This window comes from Lepidothrix coronata, unplaced genomic scaffold (assembly GCF_001604755.1).
Source record: "Lepidothrix coronata isolate B3197 unplaced genomic scaffold, Lepidothrix_coronata-1.0 Scaffold5, whole genome shotgun sequence".
Classification (NCBI taxonomy): domain Eukaryota; kingdom Metazoa; phylum Chordata; class Aves; order Passeriformes; family Pipridae; genus Lepidothrix; species Lepidothrix coronata.
The window spans coordinates 4,706,678-4,727,085 of NW_016690185.1; the positions used below are offsets into that span (position 1 = coordinate 4,706,678).

At 38.5% G+C, this 20,408-nt stretch overlaps 1 protein-coding gene across 2 annotated transcripts in view; it reads left to right on the plus strand.

The window, feature by feature from the left end:
• Nucleotides 1-14,161: 14,161 nt before the first annotated feature.
• Nucleotides 14,162-20,408, plus strand: part of NT5DC1 (5'-nucleotidase domain containing 1) — a 135,650-nt gene continuing 129,403 nt past the window's right edge. The window contains exons 1-4 of one of the 2 annotated variants that reach the window (XM_017828974.1): nucleotides 14,162-14,353; nucleotides 16,316-16,407; nucleotides 18,033-18,104; nucleotides 19,643-19,749. In XM_017828974.1, the coding sequence (XP_017684463.1) occupies nucleotides 14,261-14,353; nucleotides 16,316-16,407; nucleotides 18,033-18,104; nucleotides 19,643-19,749 (364 nt within the window). In that variant the 5' untranslated portion in view covers nucleotides 14,162-14,260. The remainder of the gene's footprint in view (nucleotides 14,354-16,315; nucleotides 16,408-18,032; nucleotides 18,105-19,642; nucleotides 19,750-20,408) is intronic. The other variant, XM_017828982.1, reaches the window with a different exon arrangement.

Here is a 20,408-nt window from a genome sequence, read left to right on the forward strand (position 1 = left end):
TTTACAAGAGCAGAAAGAATTTTGCTGGAAGTGATAAATAACTATAAACCAGATTGCTTTCGTACAGATCTTCAGGACCAGTTCTGTGCATAAAGAAGTAGACTTTAACAAACAGCCATTAAATTCATTAGTCAGATTTAAAACTCTCCTCAAAAAGAGAGAGAAGTGGGGTTACTGAGATCTGATGAGCAGATTCCCTAGCCCATGTAGGATGGGTCAGTAAGTGAGGTGTGGTGGCCACACTGCAGCAGTGCCTCTGCGACGGTCTTTGTTCCCATCCTGGTGACTTTACTGAAGATTTGCTGCATATCTGAAAATAAAGCAGTCCTTTTTATGGTTTAGAGACTATATAATTTTATCACAGGCAAGAAAAAAAAATAGCATGTAATAAAAATGTTCTTACTGGTTTTACTGAAAAAAAATAAAGTCAGATAAATCCCATAATCCTAATTTTCATATTCACTGTTTGGAACAAATTAAGATAATCATGTATATTCAGGGGCTTTTCAATATAAACTATTGTCTGAGTCCTCTGCACTGGTATTACATGTAATTTAATAGGATAATCTTTGCAACACCTATTTCTCAGCTTAATTTAATTCTTTTGCCTTGCATCCCACTATATTTTCCTTGTTTGCAAGGGGAGGCCAAACAGTTCTGCATTGCTTATTGGTCTTTTGCATCTTTATTTAATTTGTTTGGGGGGCTGAATACCAAAGCAGAAATTGTTCAAATAAATAAGCTACTGTGGGTAAAGTGACTGTAAAGACTTAATCAGATATATTGATGAATTTTATTAGCAAAAATGCTTTGGGAAGGACACAAGAGTGTCACCTCATTCTTACAACCAGCAGTAGCTAGTGAGAAAGATTAATTTATTATAACCAGAATGGCACATTTACAGTATGGATACTGAAATTTAGTATTCTGGTTTCTATGTTATAAAAAACCACCCATTAATATTGCAAGTAGTTTCTTGAAATATGCAACACCTTAAAACAAAGATGGATCATTTAAAAGCTGTGTCTGACAGGACCATATAAACTTAGATTTTAGAAAAGGGAACAAATCTATTCAGTCAAGCAGTACTTTCCTCCTTCAAACTAGGTAATTCCCCATTGCTTTTAATATATACTTCCTGGTTCCATAATGAAAAAGTGGATGATAGATATCTGAAGTTCCTTTTTATATTCTACATGTTGCTTACAAAGTCCAGTAAGCAAGACTCTTCCAAGGAGCCTTCTGCCTGCTTACAGGATTAATTTGTACTCCTCTAAGTCCATTAAATCAAATTCTAATTAACTTAGAGTCAATACTCTTTAGGCCTTGTTTATTCTACAAAATAATCATGTTTAAACATGGTAGTGAAACATATTTCTCTTAGTTGTCTGAATGGAGAGTGTTAATATTGTTAATAATATGTGTTAATATTATATGTTTTAGTAAGCTTAGTACAAACCTAATCTACAGTACTGATATTAATTGAAGTGCTCTTGGAATGAGATCCTGCTCTGCATGAAGTAAGGTATCAGACTGAGTTGTATTAAATAAGTACAGATAAGATTTGAATCCATAATATTTCAAAAGTCTTGTTTTGATATATTTTATTTGTGTTCCATGCTTTCAAAAATGATTTTGTATGACTTTTAATTACAGATATTTCCTATGAGTATTGATTTGTATGTGCTCTGTATGGAACTCTTGGTATAAATACATAAAACCTTAGAGTTTCAGAAAAAAATGAACCCTTCTTCAACACATAAATATGCTCATCCATATTTCAGAGACAAGGAGTGAAGATCACTGAGCATCAGTCTTTGGTACTGATGATACACGATGTTTGGAACAATTCCCCTATGCCATGCAGAGAAGAATTACAGTTCGAACAGTGCTCTGCTGGGAAAAAAGAATATTCCAAGACAATATCCACCAACAGTTTTGTTAAGAAATATGAGTCCATTCAAACTGGAAATTAAAAAAGAGAATACTTTTCCTTAATAAAACAAGATCAAAACAGAAACAAGCATTTTCCTTCATAATTGCTTTGAATTCTGTAAACAGTAAAAAACTTCATGTAGGAAAATGAGAAATTAGGATATAAAATACAAGAATTGTAATTAAATAATGTATGAGACTGCTGCCTATATCATAACTTTCTGTATTGCATAATCTTTTTCAAGTTAGGAGTTATACTGTTGCATTAATGTATGCTAGTTTAAATATTTGGCATTATACACCTCTCTTAGAAAAACTTCTTAATACGTTATGATAAAGCAAGTCAAATGTTTTAGCAAAGTAAAATGTTCAAGTAATAGGATCTTTAAAGAAATTAGAAGAAAACCAAAAGCATATTGCTTTGAATCTGTGCTTAGGAAACTTTAAATGATTAAAGATTTTAAAGTCATGTAGGTTTTTTAAGGTAACAAATTGAAATAAAGCACAGTGAGGTTTTTTTATTACAACTGTCTTTTCAGCTATATCTCTTTTCATTTGCACATTAAAATGGAACACAATACCACCACTTTGTAGCTTTTTTTATAACCCTTTTAATCAGCACTTCCATTTTGTTTCTGTAATTTACAAATTGCTATTCTTTTCAGTGAAAATAAATTATGTGCTTAATTTTACTCTTGACAAAATTATTTACTCTTATTGATTAATCACTGTCCTGGTTTTGTCTATTATCTTAAACCATAAATCTACAAAGATGGAGAGTTATATTTGATTCAGCATTTTCCAATTTGAAATCTTTTGCATTTGTAATGAGAAAACTATGGCTATTTATTTCCATAAGGCTAATCCAGTAATCCATCTCTACTCTAGAAAGCATTAAAAGTACACTTTCAAGGGCTTTGGTGATGAGGGCTGCTTATTTATTAACCAAATTCAAGCCTGAAACAGGCTACATCTGACAACAAAGTAACAGAGAGGAATAAGGCTCTGTCAAGGACTGACAGAATAGAGATTTTGCGATTTGTTCAAACAAACAAATCTCACTCTGCTCAAATTTAATGCAAGTTTTGCCATTATCAGCAATGGGACCAGACCTCAGCCATTATTTTTAATTTCCTTGTACATTATTCTAAATGATATACAGCCCACACTGTTAAAAATTGTAAGTTAATTTGCTTTCTATGAAGTAGCCTCTGAATAAAACCAGAGAGCTGCAGCTCTCTAAGGCATAAAAAATACTTCTAATTGAATCTATCTCTCTGTGGGAAAAAATATGGCAAAAGGATGACAAAGATGGCATGTTATCAGCAAACATGACTTTGCAATTCTTTTAAGAAAATATATATCAAATCTGACCCTATTATAAATAGTTCTTAAATTTAGAAATTGTATGTATTTATGAAGATTTTATGATGGGTAAAGATTATTTGTCACATAACACTATCAAAGTCTGCATGCTATGCCGTGGATGGCTTGTGAACATGATTTACCATTTTTATCTTAAGCTGGAATTGCATCAAAAGAAGTCCAAAGAGAGATAGATGGAAAGGGATAGTGTATCAAAGAACTATACTCATTGTTTCAACTGTGAGTGAAAGTGTGGGGGTTTTTTAAAAAATAAAATCATCGCTCTCTCCTGACCTTTACTGTGCCTGGGAAAGGCAGCATCTCACAGGAAGCTAAAATTCACAATTAGAATATACTGATATACCATATAAAGGAACATATCTTATTAATTACTTTAAATTGCTAAAATATTACATGCAAAACCAGTAGAAAAATGCTAGCTATTAAGAATAGAATAGAATAGAATAGAATAGAATAGAATAGAATAGAATAGAATAGAATAGAATAGAACAGTTCAGCTGGAAGTGACCTACAATTATCATCTGACTGACCACTTCAGGAGTGACCAAAAGTTAAAGTATGTTATAAACGGCATTGCCCAAATGCCTCTTAAGCACTGACAGGCTTGGGATATCAATTACCTCGCTAGGAAGACCATTCCAGTGTTTGACCACCCTCTCAGTAGAGAAATGCTTCCTAGCATCCAGTTGGATCCTCTGCGATGCAACTTTGAACCATTCCTACATGCCTTGTTAATAGATCTCAGGGACAAGACATCGGCACTTCTTCCTCTACTCCACTTTACTTTTATCCTTCCTCCTAGATAGATCATATTTAAACAAACCAAACAAACCACATTACTGGAAATTGTGCGTACATGGGATTTTATACAGCTAAAATCTCTGTAAAAGAGAAGGAAAGGACTGGGTCTATAATCAGTTTACATGACTATATGAACCCTGTGCACTCTCCATCCACCTTCCTGACTAGGTGTCCTTCTCTCCTTGTATATTTTCTAGTTTTCTACCACCTGTTTTCTTTCTGCTGTATCTTCCTTTCACAGTGAGGTGCTGTACAAACAACATTACCCAAAATGTAAGATACTCTTTATAAGCCAGAGCAAAGGAGATTAGAAGTGCTCCACAGCAACCTCAGGATGTGCACTTACATATTTTCCATATGAAAAGGAAAGGATAGGCAGAAAAGGAAGCTACAAAACAGGGGGTTACTTCAAAATTATGTTGGGAAGGAGCAGCCATGTTATGCCTTAAACTCTGGAAACAAATCTTAAACACCATAATGTAGCCATGGCCTAGGGTACAGCTGATTTAAAAACCATTATCATACCTACCCATTTTCAGATGCCTAGGTATAATCTGAGGGTCAACAAATACCAGTATTTAAATGACTAATTTCTATATTTGATTCAGTTTAAAAGGTCTTGAAATCATGTTTGTCTTACTCTGAAGTCAGTGACAATATACTCACTGGTTTAACTGAAAGCAAGATTACCTTTTTACCCTTAGTTCATGTATCATTTTTTTATCAAATTTTGACTTATATTTAGAATAGTATTAATGTATAAGTAAAGATGCAGTATGTGAAGTTATTTCTTTACTGTGTTTCAGCATCAGTCTAATAATAATGGCCAGTCTTCGCAAGCGAAGATTTGGGAAAGGTCATTAACCCTTCGAGCCTGCGCAGTGGATTTTTTAGGTGAGACCCAGCGTGCGCTGAACTGAGCCCACCCTTTAATCCTGAGGTTCATCTGCCGGGGCCGAGCAAGCTTGGACAGTGGCAGTGAGGTCCCCAGTAGGTTTGTTTAGAGTGACCTTCTCTTAGATGGATTGCCTTACAAGGCTGATGAGCTCCATCTGCCCGGGGGGCTGGGAATCGAACCCGGGTCGCAGCGGTGAGAGTCCTGCACCCTAACCACTAGACCACCAGAGGCCCCAGCATCAGTCTGATCTGTTTCTATGTGTGCAAAATCCAAAGTTTCACAAATGAAAAGGATGCAACTTGTCCTGAAAATATGTATACTCATAATCTTCTTTGTTTCCTTTTGTTTCTGTATTCTTCTCTCCCTCTAGAGATATAGAAAAATTTCTAGAACATTACCCAACATGCAAGAAATTATCTTTATAAACATAGGGAAAGGGGATAAGAAGCCAGCAGCTTTGGTGATACTCACAGTGAGCACTTCTGATACAGATTTCAGTTAATGTAGACAAAATAATTTAATTCTTTATCTGGAAAAATTTTCTCAAATTTGTATTCCACAGCTTTAAAAGTTATCAGAATTCCCTCTCTCTGTCAGGAGCATGAGGCTTAACACAACAATATAGGTTAACGCAAACACTGTTTTCCTAAAAGTAGAAGAGGTGGCTCTGATCTTCTTTGCAGACTTACATAGAAACAGAATACAGATCTTTAAAGAGTTACATCAGCATGATGGAATCTTCTTGAGACTTAATACATACTTACAGTTTTAGGATATATACCTCTACATCACTTCTTTCTTATCAAAATCCAGCATACTTTTTTTTTATCTTTTCATCAGATCATTACTAGACACTCCTAAGAGGCAGAAGCAGAACAGCAAATATCAAATGCAATTTATATTCAAAATAAGCTCTTATATTTTAGATTTATAAGCATTAATATTAGCTTTTTATTATTGCAGCTCCAAGGAATATCACTCTCATTGTCCTTTATATTCAGCAATGAACACATATAGAAAAAAATATTTCTTGAATAGAAGATCAAATGCTCCTTAAGAAAGATGGCTTATTGTTAAAGAAGGAAAAAATTGAGCTCTCTACTCATCATAGTGATAGAATTTGATCTTGAAAATCCTAACATGGCAATGATTGTAATTAATTAACTTGTTTGTTACATTAAAAGCAAATTTCTATGTTACATTACAGTGCGTTAATTATTTCTGTACTCAGTTCTAGTAAGACCAAAACTAGAGCAATGTGCCCAGTTTTTGATCCTGTATTCCAGAAAATTTGATAATGACCTATATGATAATGAAAGAGTGATGAATGAATATCATCCAGATTGAGAATGAAAGGTAAACAGGTTCAAAACCCCTCAGCCTTTAAGGAAAGACCTTAAATAATTAACAAAAAGAATCTGTGGGAAAACATAGTAGCAGCCTTCAAACAGATAGAAGTCTGGTGCACAGTGATGAGGTTCTCACATCTGCTAGGAATAGGAGACAACATAAGAAAAAAAGATGCATTAGAGCAACAGAGACTGTTTAGAAATGGAGGGAGGAAAAAAGCTCAATGTTCTCTTGTAAGGACTGTTAGAAACCGCCTCAGTGGCTCTGTGGTACATTTTAAGAAGTAAGTTAGACAATTGACTTTTAAGAATGTTTGTAGTTGGATTGATCCTGTCCAGGGCAGAAGATGACCGTCTTTAGGTCTTTCCTAGTTCTGTTATCTTCAAGTCTGCAGTTTCATAATTGTGGCATTTCCCATCAGCTCTTCAGTAGCTCTGTTCTTTTGTGCAGACTGTGCGTTGAAATACATCAGATTTTTTTTATTTCAATTACTAGCGTCAGGCTTGAAATGCAAGCCTGCAACCTACTTGACCAACTCAGAAATAATTAGAAGGTCTGAATTAGACATATTTCAGTTTTGCTTATGAACATATTGAAGCCATAAGTAATTAAAGTTATCTGTCCATGAATACACCGTGAATGAATGGGAAACGAGGACCGAGGATTGAGTAGTCCTCCTCTGGATTTTATGTTTAACACTGTAAACATAAAAAAACGGTATGTCCAAAAGAACAAAAAAACAAACAAACAAACAAACAAAAAAACACAAAACAAAACAAAAAAAAACTAAACATAGGAGAAATAATAGAAATTGCACAATTCTCTCACTATAAAATACAAAACGGTCTACTTTGGAAGTATAGCTTCCCCAAAAGTCCATATTTCTAGTACAATTTCTTTTGGCTAAATGTAGCATCCATCCAGCTAGAAAAGAAAAATCTTTCAAAGTACCTTTAAACAACTATGAAGAGTTTCAAAATATATATTCACTAAGGGTCCAGCAATAAGTCTTGGCTATTAATCATTCTGACAAAATAATTGATTTTCATTTCCTTCTTTCATGTTGTGTGGGAACAGCCTGAGGTAGATTACAAGATCTAAGAGAGATGATAAGGACAATAAGCAGGCTTTTGAGAGATTCTGAGCACCTAGTGGATTACTGTCTGTTTAACCTTTTGATGAACTATTGGGTTTAGTTTCGGGAATCTTGTCTTTTTAACAGCCTGAGTCTCATTTCTATGCTGGTGAGACAGAATGTAAGGAATATGAGATGCCAGATGTAATCAGATATCCCACTTCCAGCAAGATTCTATAAATTTTACGTATGTGATTCCACTGAAAAAGTTGATGTGTCCATATTTTTTACCATATAAAAAGACTACTAAACAACCCAATAAACAGTAAAATTCTGAAATTGCTAGAATTTAATCAAATCTTAATCCTGGTCAATAGTTAAGTATATTCAGCAGGCTTCTGTACCTAGTAACAAGGTACCCTGTCTGTCACAGATTATGTAGTATTTTGCTCAACTTTTAATGGTCTCCTAAAGAAACAGAGAGTACTAGTGACTGTTTTTCAAAGAAAATATATTCCTGACAGCTTTCATTCTCTCACAGAGAACCAGGTTGTCCTTAAAATGAATTAATGTTGATAGATCTATGTCACCTAAAGCATTAGTCTTTAACAAGTCATAGGCCTGCTTTTGTATATTCTTAGCTTATTTCTCTGATGGTTCCCAAACAAATGTGTTTCCTTCTTAATGTCCTAAAATTAAAATCAAGAAACCAAATCCATCAATCCTGTTTAACTTTAAACATGCGAAGAACCCCATTGAAAGTACAATTTCATGCCAAAACCTAGAAATGTGTTGTACCTGTTTGACTACCACCCACTACTACTACTACCTACTACTACTTCAGGCTGTGATTGTGGGGTCAGAGATGAAGCTAGCTTTATGCTCCTTAGGCCCTTTCGGTGCAAATAGGCATGGTGTCATTATGCCAAATCAATGCCATTGTATTTGAATCTGGCTATTGATCCAGCATTAAGAGAGGAAGCAGAATGGTTGTGGTGTATTGCTAGCAAGTGTCTGTAGTATGGGACCTGTGTGATGGCTTTTCAGGAGCTGTTAAGGGTGGTTGTCTGCTGTGTCAGCACCAAAAGGTGCTACAACGATCTGCCCGAGACAGGAAGTGAAGTTAGAGCAATAGAAATATTTCTCTGGGGGCTACCCCAGTCTGAGGGGAGATCTCAGGAGACATGTATACAGAGCTCACTGAGCTGGGCCAGTTGGGTAAGCCTGAGATGTGAGCTCTGTCCGTCCTCCTGTCAGTCTGGGATGAAAGTAACAGTTATCAGATGGGGAGTTTGTGCTGTGAAGAGTAAGGAGTTATCCCAGCAGGGAGAGTGGGCATCATGCTTCAGGGGGGATGGAGGTACTCTGTTGGTACAGGATGGGAATGCTGGGTTGTGAGGCATTCTTCTACCCATGCACTGAACAATTTCATGGGTTAAAAGCTAAATCAAGTGCAAACCTAAGGTCCATCTTTTACCAGTGTGCTAAAATAAAATGTATAAAAAAAAACCCCAACCCAACACTTTTTGGTTTGACTAATGCTACTCCAGAAGTATTCTCATATGTTTTTAAAAACAAACAGCAAAAAATGTTTTGACCTAACTTCTCTGTATGAAGGTGTTCCTTGTCTAAAATGAAAACACTTCATGTTTGTTCAAATTCTTGCCTTATTTTTAGCATACTCTGCCATAGTAATATGAGGGCTTTTTCCCTTTTTTTAACTAAACTCTTATAACCTTTGCCAAGATAGACAAACGGCTACAGCTGTATAGCTGGGACAAAACACAACCGACAAAGCCAACTTACACCGTCTCAGGACAATACACACGAAGTTTAAGGACAGTAAAATAGACTAGGGTGCAGACGATTCAAAGCTAACTCAGAGGGATGCTCCAATGTGTCGTACTGCTGCCCTCTTAAGGACGAAAAAAGAGAGGAGCTGGAATAACCGTCTCGCTCAGAGGCCTGCAACTTCGGTGTGGCAGCTAGGGTGAGGTATTTTGACACGGTTCTTATGTCTTTATGTATGTTACCACACTCTATTATGCTTCTTTTGCTCTCCTGGACGTGTTAGTGCACTCCTGTGCTCTAAACCTATATGGTGTCAGGAGCCTGTTCTGTGCGGAAAGCAGGCATCAGGCATGATGTTCTGGGCCCCTCAGTTCAGGAAGGATATTGAGGTGCTGGAGCAGGTCCAGAGAAGAGCAACAAGGCTGGTGAAGGGACTCGAGCACAAGTCCTATGAGGAGAGGCTGAGGGAGCTGGGGTTGTTCAGCCTGGAGAAGAGGAGGCTCAGGGGAGACCTCATCACTCTACAATTGCCTGAAAGGAGGTCGTAGCCAGGTGGGGGTTGGTCTCTTCTCCCAGGCAACTATCAGTAAGATAGACATGGTCCTAAGCTGTGCCAGGGGAGGTTTAGGTTGGATATTAGGAAGAAATTCTTTACAGAGAGGGTGATCAGACATTGGAATGGGCTGCCCAGGGAAGTGGTGGATTCTCCATCCCTGGGGGTTTTTAAGATGAGACTGGATGTGGCACTTAGTGCCCACAGCAGTGGTCTTGGATCAACGGTTGGACTTGATGATCTCGGAGGTCTTTTCCAACCCCGTTGATTCTATAATTCCATGATAGAAACAAAAAGGCCCCTTTGCATGTCTATAAAAGGCTTTGACACATCAGATCTCCCACTTCACACATTTCCTGCAGGTTGCTAAACCGTGAGGGTGCTGAGGGTGGGCAGCAGCTGCTGCCCTATCCTGCCGGCTCCATCGGTATCTGTGTCCCAGGGCCTGTGGGCTGAAGGGGGAATCTCCCTTGGGCTGGCCTTGCAGCCCCAGTCTGAGGGATGCTGCAGCTGCAGGTAAGCCATACCACAAGCAATTCTACCAATTAGAAGTTTCCCCTACTAGGACAGGATTTATGATTTTTTTCCCAATTACCATGTATTTACAACATAAAAGCAATTACTTTGATGCATAAATTAACCACAGGGAAACCTAAAATAATCTCAGTCAGGACCTGATAGGCCAACAGTTCAACCTCAGTTATGTGGATATCTAAGTGGCTCATGGTGCCATCAAACTTGAATAATAGAGCTGAAAGGGTGCTGTTAACACATAAAGGTAGTTCAGCTGTTGCAGATAATTTCTGTTAAAGGCAGCTCCTTTCTGAGAAAGGCTCTAGTATGGGATGTCAGTATGTTTAAAGGATTCATCCGAAAGGAAGAAACTGAGACACAAAACACTTCTAAGACAAAAGAAAAATAAATAAAATGGGGGGGTTGTGTGCTGAAAGTAAATTGCCCAGGCTTTCCTCTTACCAGGTTTGTACTACAAATACTGAAGGTAACGGTTATTGTCTCATTTATCTTCTCTTTCCCCAGAACTGAAAACCAATTCTCTTCATCAGTATTTTCTCTATTTCTTGTTGTCAGACTTCTAATTTAATCTTCAGCTTCATGTACCCGAAATTTAACTTGCTGAATCTCTCCCTAGATGAATATTGTTCCCTACACAAAGTGGTTAAAGATTAAATATGATTAGTACTTTTGTGTTGTAAGTTCTATGAGAGCTCGTCACTACCGTCAATATAATTGTGCAGCATTCACAAAATCTGGATTTTCGAGATTATCTTCAGTTGACAGTGAATACAGTGACCAGAGGGTTTGACAAGATTATCTCCTAACCCAAACCATCCTATGACAATGAATGTATGATTTTCAGTATCTATGCAGATGTTTCAATACTTCAGTGTGTTAAGTTGCTGTTGTGGTTTTTGTATAAAATGTTTTACAGGTTTAGCCTGTAAAAAAAAAGTTATACCGTTTAAATGCCATAATCTAAACACCACTTTGGAAGCTACATGAATCCTTTTGCGGGTGGGGGCAAAGTAAGTCTGGAATAAGACAGCTGTATGGGTATAATCTGCAAGGCAGACAAACTTCATGTGAGGATAGCATAAACACCAGCTGTGGGTGAACTCTTGGACCTACTGAAGTCAATCAAAATTGTGGCCATTGCCTTCGGTGGTGCAGGAATTTGTTCTCAGTTTTCTAAAGTGAGCAGCTTTAGGAAGGTAAATTGTCTTGTGCTCTGCATTCCCAGGCTGCTGCCTTATCTTGATAGTTATGATCCCCGTTGTGTGTGATGTCTCAGATGTATCATTTAGTATGTTCAGATTTCACATATATTAGTTTTTATGTATTTAGGCATATATTTGTTTCTTTAACATGTACCTAAAACATATGTATGTATAAGTATGTTTGCATAATTTATAATGTTCATACATATATAATGTATGGTGTGCATATAATATACAATGTATATATAATACATGGTATGCAAGTATGTACACACACATTAGGAAGTATATTAATGTTTTTGGAAGATACTGACAACCTTTGAAAGAAGCTGCTATACAGTGAGCTAAGGTAAAATTATGCAATCCGTTTCTTTCTTGCTCTTAAGTGCCCATCCTGTCCTTCTATTACCATTTGTGAATTTTATTCCAAATTTCCATGTATTTTCCTGTGCTACCCACTTTCTAATCTGACACTGAATTTCTCTGTACAATTTTTAAATGTATGTGATAGGTCATGTTATTTAAATTTCTCTCCTCTATGTCTACCTAAACTTATATAAGTATTTTGTATCTCATTAAACTATTTGAATGTATTTTCAAAAGCATTTCATTCCATAATACCAAATTATCATTGAGTCATCCAGCAAAATTCAAATAATTATTTTATGTAATCAAAATTGCTGCTGCAGACTGCTGCTATGGGTATGCACTCCAACTTATCAATCTACAAAGCACAACACAGCTGTGTATAGGTAAGCAACATGGAAAGACAACTTGTACTAAAAGTTTTATAACAATTGTTTTCGATTCAAATACGTTTTATATTCTATTTATAGCCATACAAGAATTTTAAAAGAAAATATATTTACTTGAATATATTCAACTAGAGTTTTTCATGTTTTGCTAATCAAAGCAAAGTTTTGATGGTGTCACTGGTCTACAGAGAGAAAAGAATAAGAGAAGAATAAGGAGGTCCTGCAAAGAAGGCTGTCAAGCCCAGCTGTTTTAGCATCCTGAGCTCAGCCTTAACAGGACACTATACTGAAGTTCAACCACAGAGAACAGGACTACATCAATGTAACTCTCATCTATTTGCTTTTCTCCAAACCGTACTTTCTTTCAGACAGCACTTTCTTACTAATTGCACTGTGGCATTACTTATTGACCAAAAATTTATTTGATTATGTATTCTGGATACAGACTGTACTGTTCTTAGTGTTATTCTTTTTTTGATTACCAAAGCTGTCAATAAATAAAAAGGTAGCTGGTTACTTGTGGGGTTTGGTTTTCCCACAGCTAAACGTACAACAAAGCGTGTTTACTGTATAGAGTTGCTTATACCCTGCATGGAGTTTGATAATCACAGAATCAAAATGGTTTGGATTGGAAGGGACCTTAAAGATCATCTGGATCCAACCACAATGCCATGAGCAGGGATACCTTCCACTAGACCAGGCTGCTCAGGTTCCCATCCAACTTGGCCTTCAACACTTCACGGCACAGAGCATCCATAACTTCTTTGGGTGATCTGTTTCACTGCCTCACCACCCTCATAGGAAAGAATTTCTTCCTTTTATCTAATCTAAACCTACCTTCAGTTTAAAGCCATTACCCCTTTTTCTGTCACTATGTGCCCTTGTGAAAAGTCTCACTACAGCTCTTTTATAAGCCCCTTTTAGGTACTGGAAGGCTGCTGTAAGGTCTCTCCCGAAGCCTTCTCTTCTCCAGGCTGAACATCCCCATCTCTCTCAGCCTGTCTTCATAGGAGAGGTGCTCCAGCCTTCCAATCATCTTCATAGCCCTGCACTGGACTTGCTCCAGCAGGTGCATATCCTTCTTTTGTTGAGGGCCCTATAGCTGGACACAGCAAGAGCGGCATAGAAGGGCAGAATCTCCTCCCTCGACCTGCTGGCCATGCTTCTTTTGATGCATCCCAGGGCACAGTTGTCTTTCTGGGCTGCCAGTGCAGTCATGTTGAGTTTCTCATCCACCAACACCCCCAAGTCCTTCTCCTCACGGCTGCCCTCTGTCCACTGTCTTCCCAGCCTGCTTTTGTGCTCACGATTGCCCCGAGGCAAGTGCAGGACCTTGGACTTGGCCTTGTTAAATTTCATAAGGTTTGCACAATCCCACCTCTCACGTATGTCAAAAGTCCCTCGGGATGGCATGCCTTTCCTCCAGAGTGCCGACGGCACCACTCACCTTCATGCCGTCGGGAACGTGCTAAGGGTGCATAATGAAGTCGTAGTACTGTTTGTCCACTTATATAAGATAATTGTCTCCCGGTAGGGCCCTTGCAGTGTGGCACTGGCCGTCCAATCACTGACCAAGGCCGACTCCTGTTTTCCGCCTGCGCCTTGCAAAAGCTCTCTCGATGACCCGCGTTTGGGAGGCAGCCACTTGAAGTCAGAAGAGCGGAAGCCCTCCATTCCCACGCCTGCTCCCCAGCACACAAAGCCTCGGCGGGAAACGTGTTTTTCAAATCGGAGCGCTTGGGCACGCCTCCGGCCGGCCGCCCTGCGCCCGCCTCCGCGAACGCCGGGTTCGCGGGCGGGCTGTGCCGCAGGTGAGGGCGGCCCCGCCGGGGCGGGGCGAGGTTGTTCTGCGGACACCGCTCCGCTCAGCCCCGCACCGCCCGCGCCGCAGGAAGCGCCGCCTGAGCTCCTTCCTCCTCTTTCTCCTCCTTCTTCTCCTCCGCCCGCCTGCGGCGGCGCGGCGGCGGCGGCGGCTCGGCGATGCAGCAGCACTTTTCCCTGGCTGACTGCGACGTGGTGGGCTTCGACCTGGACCACACGCTCTGCCGGTACCACCTCCCGCAGAGCGCACGGGTGAGTGCGGGCCGGCAGCACGGGCCGGCCAGGGGGAACCGCGGGAGAGGGACCCCGCTCCACTCCCCGCCGCATGCCCAAGCGAAAGGGAAAGTGCTGGTTCCCAGGGGTGTGGGGCCGGGACCCCCGCGGCGGAGGCAGCGAGCCTTGGGCCGGCTGTCTCAAATATCCACGGAGAAACCTAGGACGATAAGAGAAACACAAGTGCATCTCTCGCCGGGCCCTTCCTCAGCAGGCCTGTGCCCGAGCGAAGAGGACAGCCATATCTTCCTCCTTGAAAAAGGTGCTGCTTTCCCAGCTGTAGCGGCGCTGAGAATAAAGGTAGAGTCCCCCCACCCCCCACGCCAAATCCAGAGATGCTGCAGAGTGAGGAGTCCGCAGCACTTTGAACAGGCGATCTTTGCAAACTTTCTGGTGCTTATAATAAAACGCGGAACTTAGAGGAACTCAGCACCTCTGACTTAGCTCTGTTGTGCTTTTCGGAGAGGAACTGTTGTCATGTGCTTTGCCTTCCCGCCCTTGGCACTTTTTTTTTTAAACTCCCTGGTACTCTTTCATTGGCTCGTCCTTCTTTGTTGATGTCAGGACTCTGCCCCGGAGCTATCTTGTGTAATGTACACTCGTGGTAATTTGCCTCCATTCACCTACAGTACATTTTGCACTGCATAGGGCTCCTATGCTAATGGCAAGATATTTCAGCATTTGGTATAGAAACAAATGTTTATGAGCTGCCCCATTTATTAATAGGCATTGTGCAGAGTATCTTGTGTTGAAAAAGTACATTGCTTCCTTTAAGTCTGAGTGATATTCCATGAAAAGGCATCTTCCTTACAAAAGACGGTTCAATAGAAGCAAGAAAATGTATAAGCCTATTTCTAGCTGGAAACTATACAATTCTAGGCTTACCTTCCATGTTCTTTCTGTTATGCCACACAACACCACATCACGTCTTACACAAGCGCGTTCTTGCTGGTGAGAATGTTGTCTGATGAAGGCAAATATTAGACTATTGATAACTATAAGAGTTTTTAAAAACCCTAACCAACCAATGAACAAAATAGAGAAAAAAACCCAAAAACATTTATTAGGCTTGATTCGGTCTTCATTTTTTCACAGGACACAGAAGCAGACTGACACATGCCTTTTGCATGCCCTCTTATTTCTTAGAATTAAAAAATACTTTAAAAGGCTGACAGGCACAGCTGAAGATGTAGTTAATTCTTACTCTTTCAGCACTGCTCTTCGTATTTGTCTTTCTCAGACATTACTCATTAATTCCAGGAGCAGCTTTTGTAATTAAAGAAAAAAGGTCAGGGAACAGCTTTAATGAAAGAACTATGACAAAAAGGGAGCAATAACTATTTTTGGATGGTCTTTAAGGACATGGCAGCATCTCCTTAGATTTTCTTGTACAGCTTTACTAGCACAGTACATTAATAAATTGCTGACAATCATACTAAGCCTTTACAGTGTTCTTTCTGAACTTAGAAGTAACGACTGTTTGTTTAGTCGCTGCCTGTTTCCTTCAAAATATATTCCTTCAAATACTTTTAAAATGTCCCCTAAGGTTAAATATTTATTAGTTTGGAAGCTGCTTGTTGAATCTCAGTAAACATGACATTTAAAATTGAAAAACAAAAAAGATTGAGGAGGGGGAAATAGTGACTAGTCTTTAAGAACTTACCATCTTGTTTTCCCAAAAGTCTTGAAGCACAGGGACCACAAGGTAGAATGTTGCAGACTTAATTGTGCTGGACACGGTACACCAGAACTCTTGTGTGTTTTCCAGCCATGACAGAAATAACCTCAGGCACTATTTCCCAGTGGAGGCAGTAGGCCAGGGCCCTGGGTTTGATTTCACTTAGGAGGCGCTAATACTTGCATCTTGTCACTTTCCAAGGAAGCAGTATATTTGATCTCACTGAATCAATATAATTAATGCATGTGTTTTTTCATTTGTAGCTAATATATGATAGTTTTGCCCAGTATCTGGTAACGGAGAAGGGTTATGACGAAGACTTGCTGATTCTAGCTCCAGACAGCTTAGACTTCTGGTGAGTACATTGAAGATAATAGAAACTTTTTTCATAACTTTCTTTATGCTATAACTTCTACAAAGCTTGTAAACCAGCTTCTCTTACTAGGCAGTTGTTGTTAGGAGTGTCAAACCCAATTGATAAATCCAAAATTACAGTTTCAAATACTTGTTCTTCATGAGATACTTCTAATGTGATATTCTGAAGAGAGAACTGAGCATGAACTTTGTCTGTGCTTCTAGCTTTCTGGACACAAACCGTTTAGTCTGACTTCCTGTCTTATTTTATGTAGCTTCTTTGTCTTCTACCTACTATTCAACTGGTAAATCCAGTAACCATCAGAATTTAGTAATTTTTATCTTGACAGATGTGGTTTCATTTGTTTAAGGCATACATAATAATCCCAACAGCTTTCTGAGAAACCAAGGAAAGGTGATGCGTGAGTAGGTAGCTCTTTGGTGGCATGTCAGGCACAAAGCTGTGATGCAAAAGACTGAAATGCACGCTCCTGCTCTGAACTCAGTAGTCTCTGAGCAGGACCTTGAATTCAAATCTTTGATCTTCAAACTTTCATAGGTTATTATCTAGGCCATGGCGGTGGGGACTTTAAAGCCAGGTAATCACTAGATTTTTTTAGGAAAAACGGAGATTTTTTAATTAAATAACGTGTGTATTCTTGTGTAATGGTTTTTACAATATTTGACTGGACAGTTTCCAATGAGATTGATTTCAACTTCCATGAGACAAGCAATTTCTCACATTTTGAGGCCTGATGCAAGACATCCTTTGTTAAGATCTAGGTGTCTTGGGCTTGATCTCTTATTGAAGCAGGAGGCTCATTAATGTGGACCTAAAAGCCCACAGTGCTGGTAGCTGTGTGTCGGTACTACTTGCCCAGGTGTCATTCATGAAAGGTTGGGATTTGCTTGCTGCCTTCATGTCATATATTCTTTCTTTTGGATGCCTTATAACGGAGGATGAAGGTGTCATTACTTTTTCAGTCTTGTTTATTCGTTTGCATTCTAACCATTGAACTCTGAACTAATTTTTCAAACAACCTAAGTAAATGTAGATTCAATTATTTGGGAGATACAAATTGATTAGGGAAAATTAGAAACTCTTGCTGAGTGTCTCTCCTGTGTGTCAACTCTTGCCCTTGTTAGTGCTGGCTAGCATGGCAATGCTTCTACTTCATATGTTCTTTGGTTATTCAGTTGCCTCATTTACAGCAATGTTCTACCCCTCTTTTCCATAATAACTGGTGTTATCAGTCAGTAATAATGGCTAGAGGAGTTGCCACCAAAAAAAAATTCCTTTAATAGAAGTGACTTAATTGTGTATGTTTGAATCTTAATCCTCCAACCAATCTATATGAATAGTCACTGAACGGTGGAATTGGATTTGTTCAGTAAAATTTTGCTTTGTAAGTAAAATCCAGTCCTCATTGTGATAATATGTATTTGCTTATATAGAGCATTGTTCAAACATGAAAGTATTTCAAAGGTCGTGACTTCCACGGTTTTGTGTAGCATCATAGCTACAGAAGCACCATAGCTTCTGTAACTGCACATCACTGATAGATGAGGGCATTCCTCTGAAACCATTAACTGTTAGTTTCTTCCTTAAAATCAAATTATTCTTAGTTGCAAAGGCTTGGTGTTGGACATTGAAGAAGGAAACTTTGTGAAACTTGCAGAAGATGGAACAGTTTTAAGGTAATATTTACAGTAAGGTCTATATTATTAAACATAAATTGTATGTTAGATTGTATTGTTAAATACGCCAAAATTTTATCCCTTTTCTAAATTTATAAAATCTTCAATTTTATAAATATTTAAAATACTAATTTCAGCATGCATTCATTTATTAGATGTAGAAGCTGAAATAATCTTTAGTAATGTAGTGCTCAGTTTCTCTTAATGTTACATATGCAGTCTTTTTGTAATGTTTCCCTGTTATCTCATTTTTAAAAAACATCGGAGACTCTGAGGGCACACTGATCTTGCAAGTAAATTCACTGTTTTGGTGGCTACCAATGTACTCTTTGTCCAGTTCTACTAAAATCTGGAGTAAGGTTTTTCTTTGGATTGTGAGTAACCTGACTTGGAGGCAGTGCTAATGACTAATGCTAATGATGGAAACACTATTATCTTTGTACCATATACATTCAAAATTCTGCAAGCTTACAATGTATAATTTAAATAGCTTGAGATAAATTAAACACAGAAACTGACACATTCACTTTCAGAATTCTGTGGGTTTTCCTCTTTAAAGCTATATTTTGCTTTCAGTCATCATTTTGGTACATCCTTCGCTCCTCTTTCACTCCTTTTTTTTTTTTTTTTTGTTTTTAAACATAGTAGACTGATATTTTGAATCAAAAATCTGAAAAATAAATATACCTAAAGGATATCAGTCCAGCCCCATTTCTCCCTTATTTTGTTCTAGAATGAAAAACTGTGTAATTTAGTACGCAGGACAGACTCTACTTTTTATTTTTTCTGATAGCATGTGGGAGAAGGAGCTTGAAGATGCTAGGGAAAAGCAGAATTCATTAAAAGAAGAAAGAAATACCTTTGAGTCATTGCTGCGTATCCCAAAATTCATTTAATAGCATGAATTTTGGAGTACTAAATACAGAATTCAAGATTAAAGTGCGTACCTCATTAAAGTCAAGAGTGATACAGGATTACTTTGCCTGGCATTGTCTACATTTGCTTCAAAATGGGGCCCAATTTGATGGTCCAACTCATTAATTTTTAATTCCTAAAAAGGTTTGTCTGTACTTCTGTATTAAAGAGCTGCTTGCAGGGCTCAAACTAGCACTTTTCCATAGTTCTGCCCTGCATTCTGTGAATGTTACAGGGCTTCAGAATGATGTATAGGCTTTCTGCACTGTGCTTTATTGTGCAGTGTATATTGATAGCTCAAGTATAGTGAGTGTCCTCACACAATTGAAAACATTCGAGCAATACAGAGTGATTGTGTTAGCAGGTGAGGCACAGTAGCTGTGCCCCCAGCCAACCAAACCTTTGTGTAGTAAGGCTTTTATCAAAAACTGTAATGTATATGGTAAAAGCTTAGGTCCTGGGAAACTTCTGAGCTATAAAGAGAGTCAGTTTTGATCAACTTGCATGCACTGCAGTATTCTGTTGCAGTGTGTTACTTTGCAGAAGTAGTAATTTGGATGTTTTCAACCATTTTCTTTTTCTTTTTTTTTTTTTTTTAATGAACAACTTAATGCGTCGAATAGGGCAAGCCATGGTACAAAGAGCATGACATTCGAAGAGATCCTGGAAATATATGGAAGGAGGGAGTGGAAGCATTTTAATACAGTCAGTGGAATGGTTTCACGCACAGGTAGGTATACTTTAGCATGTCCTCTTCTTTGAAATTGCTCTGGGCCCTTCAGTGCATCATACTTCGTAGTTACCACAAAATTGTAAAAATACTTGAGCTGAGAATTACTGGAATATAAACGTAAAGGTAAATGTATTGGGAGAGACTTGATTTTTGTGTATTTTCAACTTCTAATTCTAGAGTTCACCTTAAATTTATTTCATCAATGATAAGACAAATGAACTGACAGTATAGGCATTTGGTTCTAGTCATGGGCACATTGTCCCTTGTTGCAGTAGACTGACACTACTAGTATCACGATTTAACCCCAGCCAGCAACTAAGTAGCATATAGCTGCTCGCTCACTCCCTCCCCGCCCAGGCCCAGTGGGCAGGAGAATCAGAAAGAACAATGAACCTCGTGGGTTGAGATAAGAATAGTTTAATAATTGAAATGAAATGTTATTAGTATTATTAGCATATTAATTATTATAATTATTATTGTAATGATAAGGAGAGAGAGAGAGCAACAGAGCTCAGGGGGAAACAAGTGATGCACGATACAATTGCTCACCACCTGCTGATTGATATCCTATCTTATTTAGGACACATTTGGCAAATATTAAATTTTTGTTAACTGTTGACATATTAACATCAGTGCTGTTACTGGAAGCATAGGTG